General features: G+C 36.2%; 1 protein-coding gene across 1 annotated transcript in view; it reads right to left on the bottom strand.

Moving 5' to 3' along the window:
- The window catches only part of PER2 (period circadian regulator 2), a 42,239-nt gene extending 34,672 nt beyond the window's left edge, over positions 1–7,567 (bottom strand). Inside the window, exons 1-3 of the mRNA XM_074152984.1 lie at positions 7,401–7,567; positions 1,998–2,099; positions 239–713 (exon numbers count right to left, since the gene is read on the bottom strand). Coding sequence (XP_074009085.1) covers positions 239–612 — 374 coding nt within the window. The 5' untranslated portion in view covers positions 613–713; positions 1,998–2,099; positions 7,401–7,567. The remainder of the gene's footprint in view (positions 1–238; positions 714–1,997; positions 2,100–7,400) is intronic.
- Between the last annotated feature and the right edge of the window lie 6,133 nt (positions 7,568–13,700).

The raw sequence follows: 13,700 nt of genomic DNA, 5'->3' as shown, positions 1-13,700 counted from the left end.
ATTAAACACAGGATGATAAGAAGAAAGATTCAAATGAAGCTGGCCCCACGAATACTACAGACCTTCTCTTTATGAATTATAATATTACACAATTTACATCACATGAGTGTATAAGTTAACTAGAACACTCAGTTTCAATCTGAATATACACTTTATACTGTAGTTATCATTCATATTGGATTCAAATGAAAAATGTCTATAGTGACAAAAATGATATTTATTTAAGATTAGCAACTACCTTTTATGACAGTCTGAAGATTCCATGAGCATTGCTGAATCTTTCCCATTTTCATCAGATTCATGGCCATGAGAATCATGCCCACTTGAGTAATTCTCATTTGTGTCATTTCCACTGAAGTCATTTCCACTGGAACCACTGCTCATTTCAATATCTTCCTGAAGAACTTCATGAGAGTGTTCAGGCTTTGTCTGAATTTCTGAATCTTCAGCAATCATCTGGCTATGATTAGTTGCAAGTCCAGAATAATCACTCATTTTCTGTTGCTCTTCTACAGAGAACGATGAAGAAATGTTTTCACTGATACCAGGTTGCTGCTCAGGGTTCTGCTCCTCAGTGCTAGAGTAGAACCCCCTGAACTTGATAGAGTCCATGGGATACTCATTAGAAACACTGCCAAGATCAAGAGCAAATCAAGCCATATTCAGAATTCTCCCTCTGTACAAATTCTGTTTAGAAGTACTGACCCACAAATCTGAGGAAGAAGGAAAGGAAGAAAAAAAAAATTACTTTCTTGTTTGTCTTTGCTGACAAACTGAAATTCTTACTGACTGATGAAATCAAATGGTAAGTGATATTCATGGGTAACGTATTCATTTGAACACTGAAAATTTTAAGTTAAATATAATTGCAAACCTAACAATGTTCTATCATGGAAAAGGTATTTATTTTTAAGTAAAAACCCACACCAGAAGTAGAATAAACAAGAAAAACTCCTTAAAAATTTAAATATTCACTTATTTTCTACTCTCCTTCTTAACAGTTAACAATTTTACTGCCTGGATTTGGGCAATAGCTATTACTACTCCCAGTAAAACCATTCCCCTGGCTTCCAGTTTACCTTGATAAACAAAAGGATTCCATTCAGACATCAGAGGATTCCTTACTTAGTTTGGAGGATGTTTGGGGTGGGTTTTTTTGTTTGTTGGTTTTGTGGTTGTTTTTTTTTTTTCAATCCCTAGTCTTGATTTTTTCTTTTAATATCAGTTCTGCCATTTTGACCAATTCTTCATTTCTTTCTATGTACGTAGGTAGACAGACTGAACATACAGTAGGAACAGGAAAACTACGTACATGAACCTGCCTATTTATCAACAAGAAAAATTCTAAGGCACAAATAAGCCTGAGAAGAATTTTATCTATTGATTACCACAAATTCAGGGGTAAAGAAAAATACGGCATTATTTAGAAAAGTAAGCTTAAAACAAACAAACAAACAAAGAAGTCCCTGCTTTTAAAGCAAATTCTAATGTACCAGGCTCAAAATCAGAGTGTATAAGGCAGTGAACTAAGAACAGACTAATACTGAAGGAACTAGTACTAGAGAGCAGTTCAACTTTGTGAATGAAATAAAGATATTTAATCTGACTCATTTCCTTGTCCATTTCAGCAACCCACAGAGACAATACTGCAAAACCATGAACTAAGATTCTCTGAACAATGTAATTCATTATCAGGGAAAAGAAACGGTTTGTTTTTAAAACAGAGCTATGTTTGTTCCTTCCTCTTTGTTCCTTTAAAACACTCTATATTACAATTGTTGACTAAAAAACCTCTGACTGGAATGACAAAGTCAATGAAAAAAAATCTGCAATTAAGTTTTGCAAATATTAACCACAGCAGCTTCCTTGTAAACACAAATATATATATATATTTTTTTTAGAAAGCCTGTAACAGAAAACATGAACTTAATATTAATTTAAAACACACTATGATTCAACTCCCCCCCCCCCCAAAAAAATTGAAACTATTTTCTTACCCTCCTAATTGCTGTTTTTCCAGACATTTTACATTTATTTTGAGTTTTTCAGAAGAAAACACTACCCGTCTCCTCGTTTGGCCAAAGTAATACGCAAGATATCTGTTTTCATTTGAAAGAGGAAGTGTAGTTTAAGGACATTCATTTAAGCTATCAGCAGTGGTATACAAACATAGACAAATAAATATATATATTTTTTTTTACAAGATTATTCACTAGTACTTCATTATAGGTAATAATCAAAAAACCCTTTGGTAGAGTAAAATATACTGACATTTTACTTCTGCATGTATTCACTTCAGGTACTCTAACCCACACTAAATAGACATCCTGTTATGCTGTTGTATTGAACAGTACGTTACACTGTAAATTACACTTTCGTACCTCTAACAGTTTTTTCTGAACTAAGTAAGCCACTTCTATCTTAAAAATTACATAACTGGAACATACAATAAAAGAATATTTACTCATAGATGAAACTCTAGTAGTATTTCACAATGGCATATACTCTGGTGGCCAATGATTAACTAGATCAGACAGTTCATCTTTGATTTAATCTCTCTGATAGAGCTCACACTTTCACTTGCCTTACTTATCTAGACATTTTACCCTGCTTATAGTCCACTCTGGCCACACATGCTCCTCATGAACCTGACTGATTAGTAGTACCCATGCTACTACCAGCAGTATCACGGCCTATGTTTAACCATGCAGGACTACCCGTGACTCATTTTGTCTGAGAGTGACTGCAAACACCAAAGGGCTCAGGAGAGTGAACACAGGTGGCGGCACCGGGAATACCTACATGGACAGTACATGAGACAAACATCCTGTTACTGTAAAGGTAAGGAGCGTTTTATAAATGTGTTCATCCATTCTCATCCAGGAAATGCTCTTACCACTACTTCAAGTGTTACAGAAATAAGAGCATCTGTCTGGTTAAATAACTGAGCCCGCTCTGAAGAAGCCCCTTCTCATGTGTCATTCGTACTATTATTTCTCAGAGCACGCTGAGGCTGTAAAGTTCTATAGAAGATTCATTGAGTAAAGGTACTCCAGCACACTACTCACCTAGCAGTAGGATGGCTTTTTACCTTCTCTGTGAAGGTGAAGAGTAACCCTGGAGATAATCTACAGCATTTTGTGCACTTCAAATAAGTGCCTTATGCACACCAAAATTACACAAATTAACCCCACCATGATTAAAATTAAGCTTTTGGAAAAAAGACAGCCACAGCATCACCTGAAAAGGCGAGACCAAACATTCCTCATACTATATCTGTGTCCAAGGAAGGGGTTTCCTCCTACTTTGCTGACCAAATGCTACTTAAATTTAGATACGAAAAAAAAAAAAAAAACCATACTGCCATAACCAAAACAACACTATTTGGTACCAAACTGTTACATAATTTCTTTAGAGGTAGGGTAATAAAGCTCTCTCAAAAAAAAGAAAAAAAAAAAACCACACACACAAAAAAAAAAAAACATCCACACTAAACCAAAACCCCAACTTCGGGCTGCTATACTTAAATCCCTTAAAGAAAGCCATATAAATCACTACTCATATATGCATATATGCATATGTTCATAAGCATGAACTGCCAAAGGACAGGCTCTTCGCATAGCCCTAAATTCTCTAAAGATATTTAGCGCAATATTACAGTAACACATATCAGGAAAATTGTGTTATTTATGGGAAGAACAATGATTGTACCACAGCTTTCCTACTCTGAATGCAAACATTTTGCAATGCAAACACAGTCTTTAAGCGTGAGAAATCTCTTCTCCTGAATTCTGAAGCTAAAGAGTATTACATATGCCATAATATTTTTCCAGCCTCAAGAGCTGTCTGCAAATATTTTTTTGGAACAACCCTTCCTTGGAAAATTATTTCCCCAAAGTCTTTTCTGTAATCTTTGGAAATTTAAGAGACGATGAATTGTGCCATAGCAAGCATGTGGATTCTTACAGCTTGAAATTCCGAGATGTTAAACCACTGATGAGTAATTTTTTCCACCTCCAAATATCATGTATTGCCTTGTCTCTTCTCTTCTTTCCCTGACACCTAGGCTAGCTTTGCCCAGGTATTTGTAGGGAACTTCAACAGTGCTTCTTTAGGTGGGAGAGAACAGTTCCCAAAATACATACATAGATACACACACACACATATAGATACACACACACACATATAGATACACACACACACATATAGATATGTGTGTGTGTATCTATATAAGCTGACCAATAACTTTTGAGGAGTTTCCTGTGCCTCCTTGAACAAGAGTTGAGTAATTCAACGACAGAGAAGATTCAGGGTTTTTAAAACTATTTTTATTTTAATCAATGAGTTCAAATTAAGACAATCGCCAACAGAAAAGAAATAGGTACTGGCCTATATGAGACACCATGTGAATTTTCTTCCTCTTGATACCTGGCAGAAATTTGTGTCAGAAAACGCTTAAGTTGTGTTACTTTTTTCTCTCACTAGCAACGTGCCAGAGCTTCTGCAGCTTTGCCCACAGCAAGTATCTACGCGGTTCCTACATAACTACATTACAGTGACTACAATATGGAGCCCACAGATAACGGTGCCAGAAACCAAAATGAGTATCCCAGTAATGGAGCAGATACAAGTTTGACATTTTTAAAGGCATCTTTCAAGAAGAATCGGCTCAACTCCTTAAGTTGGAATGGTGTTCTTAGGCAAGACTGGAAGACTAGTGTCACTGAAAGTCAGTCTTGCACCAAATTTCTTCTGTTTCAAAATCTCAAAAGCCTCAGTGCCAGAGGCACATACCAGAGTAAGGAATACAGGAAGAATAAATAGGAAGGAACAAGAAAAACATTATGATAGACTTCCAAGAGCTTCTGGGGAAAGAAGGAAGGAGTGTTTCTAAAACAGGAGCTTGTATAATAAATAAAAAAGCCAATATGCCTCAAAGTAGCAATGTTATTATATTCCATAAGTTTGGAGAGATTTCTAAGATGACACTGGAACAACTGTGAAAAAAGAACAGGCTGGCGATTACCCTACACCATGCTCTGTGCCTGTAATTTAGGTAAGAACTGATGCATCTAGCTAGACTTTACTCTCAGAGAAAGACCTTAAGTGGAACATCTGCATGCATACGCAAGCACCATGCAAACACTTCAGAAGCACAGAGGGTCAGTCATCCCAGAGAGATTAATTAACCTTGAAACTAGTCTCAGTCAAAATGCCATAATAAATTGCACATATTCATCCCACTTATATGCTCAAATAAGTTTCCAATCAATAACCAAACAAGAATGAAAAGGCAAAAGCTAGCACGCTTTCCCAATCTGAGGTTCTCTCCTGTTATTGCCGTTTGAGGACAGTAATTGCACTTCATACCAAGTTCAGTGCAAGTGCAGACAGTCACATGGAAACGGAGGAAGAGCTCTTTTAGGTTTGATCTTGAGAGAAGCACATTAAGCCAGTTCGTTCTTAATTTTCTGCTCCATCTTTCTAAACTTCTAAGGGAGGTTGTCTATTTTGACTCTGTGAAAAAGAACTTCTTTTTAATCTTAAATTGGCACCAGTTAAGGTTGATTTTAAGGCAAGCGGCTCACAAAAACCAAACTGCTGTGGGGGGTTTGCTCTGTCTAGAAAAGTCACTCTGGCAAAAACTAGAACTCTTAAGATCCTGATGCAGTGTATGAAAAAGGCAACATAATTCCACTGAGCACTAATGGCAAACATAGGCATTAATATGCCAGGTAAGATGTGCAGAAAACATCTCCTGGTTATTCATTAGCTACGGTAGCTCCTTTATCCTGCAGTTAGACAATGGAAACAGCCTGAACTTCAGTGTTACCAGAAAAACACACCAAGATACATATGGACAAACGCTTGAAGAAATAATGGCTTTATGCTTTTGAAAAACCCTCCTAAGAAGGACTGTAGAACACCAAGGTGGCAGATTTCTTTTGAAACTATGGCATTTAAGATCAAAAATCTTGTTTCAGCAGAGATGTGGTTACATTCAGAGAATAGATTTTTCCAGATTTCTTTTCACACAAAAAATATAATGTCTAGTACTGGCATTTAAAGAATGAAAAACTGAAAATCCTGAGTCAAAATCTAATTCAAGAACTGAGTAAGAGGAAAACATCTGAAGATTTGAGTCTAAATTTGTAACTAATATGAACTCAGCAACATTCCCAAATGAAGCAGGAGGGTACCTGCTCATGACTACACTTCAGACGTATTTGAGGACTCTTAACCATACTAGCACCAATAGGAGACATCCCTAATGGTTAAGATTCAATTTTACTGAGGATCTTATGAACAAGAAAAGTTCCCAGGTCTTCTGGATGATTGTTTTGCAAAATGGTAAAAGTTCTCTCGTTTGTATGACAAATAACTAGCAGGGGTTTAATCATATCATGCAATTTCAGAGAAAATTGAAAATTAACATCTACAATGAATGCATCCTCCTAGTGCTATTAGACAATAATTAGGTGTTTGGCAGTAGCAAAACGTTAGGAAAAAATGTTGAAAAACAAACAATAATCCAAGAAGTGACTTGTCTAACTGCACTACTTCAGCAGCAATAACATTGAGAACTTCACTTTTTCTGTGGCAAGAGACAGAACAATTAACAGAATACCTTCACTAGGACACTTTCTAGGAAGGGGAAAGAAAAAGCAAAGGATGGCAATCCTGGGAGACTTTTTTTTTTTAATAGATTCCTCATCTCACTGCAAGTCATCATAAAGAAGTTTCGCTCTTTTTCTTGACGAGGAATGAGATGTAAGTCAATTTTCTACTTATATCAATACAATTATCAACAGCGTCTAGAATATCGCAAGTGCTTCCATAAAAACTGAATTTCACAGCATTCATTTCACAATTTGTTGATAAGGATTCAACTTTCAGTTCAAGAGAATCCTGAACACAGGACTGCTATTTAAATGAAAGTTAGTAATATTTTTATAAAGGTGATCCTAACTAAGCATTGCTTACAGCCGCCACTTTACAACAGAGGAGCTGATCAAGACATAGCCTTGGTCCAGAGCCACCCAAGTGCCGCCCTGAATTTATAACAGCACCTATACAGGAAGAGGTCAGCATAAGCACTAGGCCAGGGACCCTGCATCCACAGTAAGGATGCTTCCGAACAGATGCTTCTTCTTGAGCGAAGAAACTCAAACCCAAATTAAAGAGTAAGTATGGGTTTAGGCTAAAAACATTTTAGTTTCAAATAACACAACTCCCAGTTTATACCTAAAAAATAGTTGTCAATGAATATATATATATGACTGAAATCACAGTTCTAAGATAAACACAGAACAATATATTTTCTGCGTAAGTTCTAGGTGGGTGGGAGGAGAAGCATCTTTCTACTAACGTGAATCATAACAATTATGCATGTTTCTTACCTGTTTTTTCTATGAAAAGTTGGTAAAACTGTTTATCAAGCTCCCTCTCAGCTAGCATCAAAAGCATGAAGTGCCTAGGTCCAGAGTCTCCCACATGCATTTAATTCTTGTCTCATCCTCTTCTACTGGAAATCTTTGACCATTACAGAGTCCGGACACCTCTATAACTATAAAATATAAAAGAAATACCTGGGCCCCCCAACAGTGTCCTCTTCAAACAGATACCAGAGAGATGCTCACAGTTATGCCATGCCTATGCAGATAAATGTTGGTTAAACATGACACTGTCATCCGGCAGAGGAATCAGATACAAATTTGCATTTTAAACACTTTTGGTCTAAAATAAGGTCTTATAGAGTTTTAAAACAACAGAATCTTCAACACTAGATAAAATAACCCTTCCTGTTCACTATTGGTATTGTATCATACTATGTATGTCTGCATGGGCTGATGCAGCCACTAAGAATGAAGGGCCAACCTCTCCAGCAGATAATAGAGCAAAATGCCTGATGTAGTTCACGGAAGCTCCAAGTGCTCAAAAAGTTTGATTAGAATACCATTTTAACACCTCATCTAAACTCATCTACATTGCTGATGGCATGGTATGAGCATTAAAGAATTTACTAGGCAGTTACAAAATTTCAATTCACAGAATCACAGAACAGCTGGGGCCAAAAGTGACCTCTGGATGGTCTTCTTGTCCAACTCCCTGTTCAGGCAAAGTCACTTAGAGCAGGCTGCCCAGGACCATCTCCAAATGACTTTTGAATATCTCCAAGGATGCAGATTCCATAGCCTCTCTGGGCAATTTGTTCTGGTGCTCACTCACCCTCAGAGTGTGTAAAAAAAAAAAAAAATTTAAAAAAGTGTTTCCTTACATTCAGAAGTCTGTACTAACAAAATCCAACAACACTATTATTCTTCCTAATAAAAACAGTTTCCCCAAGAAAGACACCAGGAATTTCAGCAGGAAAAAGAAAATATGAAAGCTCTTCTATTAAATCTAGGAAGCCAAGTGTGCTGGTACATGCCACTGCCACGTAACACAAAGAAATAGTAGAATAAAAATCAGAAGTTCAGAAGATTAACATTTGTGTGGCAAACAATTACATCACTTTTAAGTGCTTCATTTGAATATGCAGAAGGAATGTTTGGAACAAAAATTTGGAACAGTGTTTAAATCCCAAGCTAACCATTTTGGAAGACAGCCCATGTTAACATGCCTTAATTTAGAATGCTGCACGTCTACCAACTGTTAAAAGTACATTTGTGTTGGCCAGATTTAAGGAAGAATTTATTCACAACATTCCATTCTGCCTAACGTTGCAAAGCTGATATGAATTCTACAAGTCTTAAGATTATGATACAAATCTGTTTATGTTGGTTCTTTAAATATTTTGCCTCTGTCTTTATCACAAATTGATAAAACGGGATTTATGTTAGAAGTTCTCTATCTCTGACCATGAGAACTGTTAGAAATTGCTGTACCTGGAGCTACTTGCATATTTTGCAATTTTTAGCTTGGTTGCTGAAAATGTGGAATGTCTTTCAGCCCTAGTTAAATCCTAGTTTGAAAAACAGCTCTTCCAATTCCCTCACACTAACTCATCTCCCTGTAATCAGTATTTCCTTAATAAGTTTAAGTTTCTACCTTTACTAATCAGATCTATAAGAAATTAGCCACAATGTCTTGCCTGACTGTTTATGAAGTGACATAACACTTCTCTAGTTTGATGACCTCCATCATGACATTTTCATAGATAAAAAAAAATTAAAAAAAGTTTAACAGAGTCTAGGTTTGAAGAGGATATTTGCTGTAGAAAAAACAGTCCTTGTAAACTACTTAAAATTCTCCTGATAAGCCTTTCTACAATTTAGCTGAAAGCTAGGACAATTCTATGCCAAAATTATTTTTATCTAAAACTAATACAAGTCATTCAAACCAGGCATCTTATCAGTTTGAGTAGAATTAGAGGTAGTTAAAGCTAATCTTCTGGTTTTCTATTATTTATCAAAGGAAATGTATAGGTGACTGAGTATGCCCAAATCCCAAAGAACTGAAAGAGTTCATCCATGTATGGGATCTCACGAAGGTTTTTACCACAGAAAGAAGTATAATTTGATCAGTATAAAAGAATATAGAACTTATGACAACATTTCCTTCGTTACTGAGATATAGCTATTCAAAGCATAGAAGACTTCAAATATTAGAAAAGAATGAACAACCTGCTTTAGGGAACACACCTGTATTACAGGATCGCCACCAAGTTCACTTTCTGTAGAGAACTGAAGTCACACCTGCAGCATTGAAAAAAGAACATTGCCATCTTTAAGAACCTATTCAAATCACATTTTGTAGCCACAGAAAAACAGGTTTTGCTATAGTATTAATCCTCAAATTCTCAGTTACAATTTCATCTGTATTGCAATATTACAGTACTATCCAGAACTGCTGTACTTCCCTTTCCCATCTTGGGCCAATACTGTCCCATCATCAGATTGCATATAACAAAACCACTTGGATAAATAGTCTTTGCATCACAGATGACATGCCTCCACCTTTCTCCTTTAAACTCTCAGCTGTGTCATTTTTTTGCTTCAATAACCATCAACTTTTCTTCATTTTCAAAATATTTCCATAATTCTGACCATCTATTCTGCTTTCTTAATCCACCACACATCCCACCTGAGGTGTAATTAGCGTTTTTTGTCATCAGCTTCTCACACATTGAACATAAACATGTGTAAATCAGTATCTCTGAGGCCATGCATTCAACTTCTGAAACAGATTAGAATAGTATCAGCCTGTTAGAAAGTAAAGCACAACTGGCCAAAAAGTCCTGTTGGAAGCTATGATCTGCTTTCTAAATCAAAGCTTAGAAGCATAACATTTTCCTTTCTCCTCCGGAGCTATCATCTTGATTATCTGATTAACACTAGCTACTTTGTTTTCTGGACCCCAGAATTTTCCTCATCATTAAAATTTCTTAACACACCTGCAAGAGGAACCAAAAGACTGGAAGTTTATTAATAAACTTCTGCACAGGAAACAATGCAGATATAGTACTTGATACTGGACGCTACACTAAATTTCACTTTCCTGAAGATTTAGAGAAGCCACATCATTTCTACGTGCTTCATGATTCATATAACAGGTCTTTAAAAATGTAATGCTCTGAATATATTTTTATTTTTCAGCATTCCGACATTACAGCTCAAAGGAATCATACAAAGCAACAACAAAAAAAACCAAGTTCAAACTCACTGAGAAAGAACTGATATTATAAAGCACTTTCTTGGGGATAGTATAACACACTCACCTTAACGAATCAACTAATCAAGATCTTTCCAAATCTGAAAGCGTCATCAATATATTCCTGTTTAAAAAAAAAAAACAAACACAAACAAAACCCACCAATTTTTATAAGCAATACTAAAAAAACCCCATTATTTATGAAACAAATCAAGTCCATTTAATAAAGCAACGCAAGTCCAATCACGTAAAATGCATATGCCACAGATGAACAGTTATAAAGACTACACATACAAAACGAGAGAAAGGCCAGAAATTTTACTGATAAAAATATTTACTATTATTTTATTATTTTAACCTAACTTCTCAATTAGTTCCTTAAACACTGCACAGAACAACTATTCACTGAATTGTTCCCTTTATAAACATAAGAAACCCCCCAAAATTCCATCTCCGTGATCTTTATCTATTGTTAGACCATTGTTTAGATAATACAGATAACAACACAGTGTATTTCAAAATCAACTACTCAGCATTCAAGCTGAAGAATGAGTATTATTTAGTATGAAATTTGGGATCACATATTTGAATTCAAGTTATGTTTCTTCTTCCACAGATTACAATCTTAAAGCATTTCACCACCGAAATACAAATTCCAAATTAGCCTTAGTAGATGAAAAACTCTGAAGAGAGCTAATTCAACTAAGCAAAAGTATTGACATCGTGACCAAGAGTAGTTTCATATTCCAAAATACAAGTATGCAATCTTAAAGCACGAGCTGTTCCCAGCTTACTAAAAACTTCTTTTACTTACAGCAGTTTGAAAAAAAATCACAGAAATAACCTTCCTTAGCTACGTCCCAGAGGGCAAAACAGGAAAAAAATAAATCCCTCAGTCCTCAAGTGACGTTTCTTAAATGGTCCCAAGCTTATGTCACCAGTCACTTCTATTCCTGAAGCACCTGCAGCACCACTATTATTTAATTTCCTTCCAGTTTTAGATTGGTTTTGTTGTTTTTAAAGCCGCTTGTTCTCCCCGTGGAGTAACTAATAACAAGAAGTTAGCCTGAAGTAACAGGACAAAGTCAACTCAGTTTTACTATGAATAGCATGGTACTAGCACATTGTTGAACTTATCAGGTTCACCTCACAGAGGGTCAAGTTCACCTATGCTGTGCTGACCAGCACAGGCCAGCACCTGACTTTTCATTGGCTTTCCTGTAACTATAAGATGCCAAGTACCAAAGTAATCTCCCTCTCTCCTCCTCTTCCCCCCCCAAAAAGCAGTCAGAGCCACTCCTCCATCATCTAGCAGGAATTGTTCTCTTCTCTGCCAGACCAGAAGCAAAGCTTATTTTACCCTTTCAGGTAATTATTCCTTGTTCTGTTGAGCCCACCACCTGTGCTCAAGTCTCCACAGTGGATTCGGACGGATTATCCACAAGAGCCAACAGAAACTGTCTTTTTCAAATTTATTCCTTCAACTTGAATAATAAGTCATGGCCCACAGCTAAGTTTAATTGTCAACAGGTTGGGTATTTGCCATAAATAAAAAAAAACAAGTGAGCATGTTAAACAGAGTCTCCTTTCCCTGCCTCATGCCAATTTCTAGACATCCTTCCAGTCTTACAATAGATACCTTCTTAAAGGTGAAGTAAAATTCTTTGTATTAACTGTGAATTTAAAAAGACATTTGAATTTCTTCATAAACAGAAAATGCTATTCCTGAGTGGAACTGGAGAAATTATTAAGCAGGATATTGGTAGTCAGAACTCTTTAATATTTGTGTATGTGACTCTTGTCCTTTCTAAACAAAATAACAGAAATTATTAATTTGAGGAAGTGTTGTCACAGAAGTGAGGGAAAAAAATTATCAAATTGCACCATGCAGTCATATATTTCACCTTTATTATAGGTGAAACTAGAAAACTACCTACAACACCATATTTCAGCTTTAATATTAGTTGACATTTCCATTAAGCAGTATATTTGCATGCCTACTGCTCCCCTCCCTAAAAAAAAAAAAAGAAAAAAAAGGCAGAATTTCACCATGGGGTATTACAAATGTTCCAGCCCAACGCTGCTCTTTAGACATCGCTGCAGTTCATACCCAGTTAAAGACTTCAGTCAGAAAGAAAGTCCCATTCTGGAAGACTCTGTGCCAAATACATTCTCTGACTCTTGTTAATACAGCCCCCACCACATCAGCAATACACTCCACAAAGCATGGCAACCTAACAAACACGATGTACTTGTCCTATGAGTTCGCTGTATTAGTACCAAGAAATAAGAGCTCGAGTCACAGAGGAACCCATGGTGGAGACGTAATTGAAATAAAAGAAATGCTTTATATACTGAAGATCTTTGTACAATTAAAGAAACTAAGTAGCAGAAACATATAAAAGTACATGTAATAAGGTCAAGCACAAAAAATGTACTAAGATACAAAAGCTGCAAGGAATAAGGAGTATAGAAAGCAAAACCAACAAAAAAGAGAAGTACTGGACATCCTTACCACTTCATCTTGTCTCCTTAAGCTCCAGTTATAAAAAATTACAGGTGTTATTTAACAGCAAAGTGCCTCTGTTTTAGGACAGGGTGTTTGAAAGGCAATATAGCTTTGGTTCTACTTTTAAAAGCTATCCATACAAGGAAGTCACTAACTATTCTACCTATAAGAAAAAACTCCTACTCTCCCTCAAGAAACATGGTTTCTGCATATTTCATTCCACTTGTCATGTAAACAGCATGTTAAGTCTCTACCCCTTCAGAACCCCCAATAAAGTTTTGCTTTCTATTGGGAGAAAACGAAGGAAAAAGGAAAATCATACTCCATGATTATGTATCTCAAGGAAGGGAAATTTAGCCTCACTTCACATTGTGTCCTACAAGCAAAGTTGTCTAAATTTGACTACCAAAAAAAGTCAGAGAAATCAGAAGGCTCCTCTAGGACTACCAAACAGCAGCAGCAGCTGAAAACATCTGGACAAAAACTTTTCTTGAAAGCTTACAATAGCTTTCACACACGCAAAAAATTCTCAAAAGCT

Source organism: Numenius arquata, chromosome 9 (assembly GCF_964106895.1).
Source record: "Numenius arquata chromosome 9, bNumArq3.hap1.1, whole genome shotgun sequence".
Lineage (NCBI taxonomy): Eukaryota > Metazoa > Chordata > Aves > Charadriiformes > Scolopacidae > Numenius > Numenius arquata.
The sequence above is the reverse complement of the archived record's forward strand: the minus strand, read 5'-3'. Positions and strand labels throughout refer to the sequence as shown.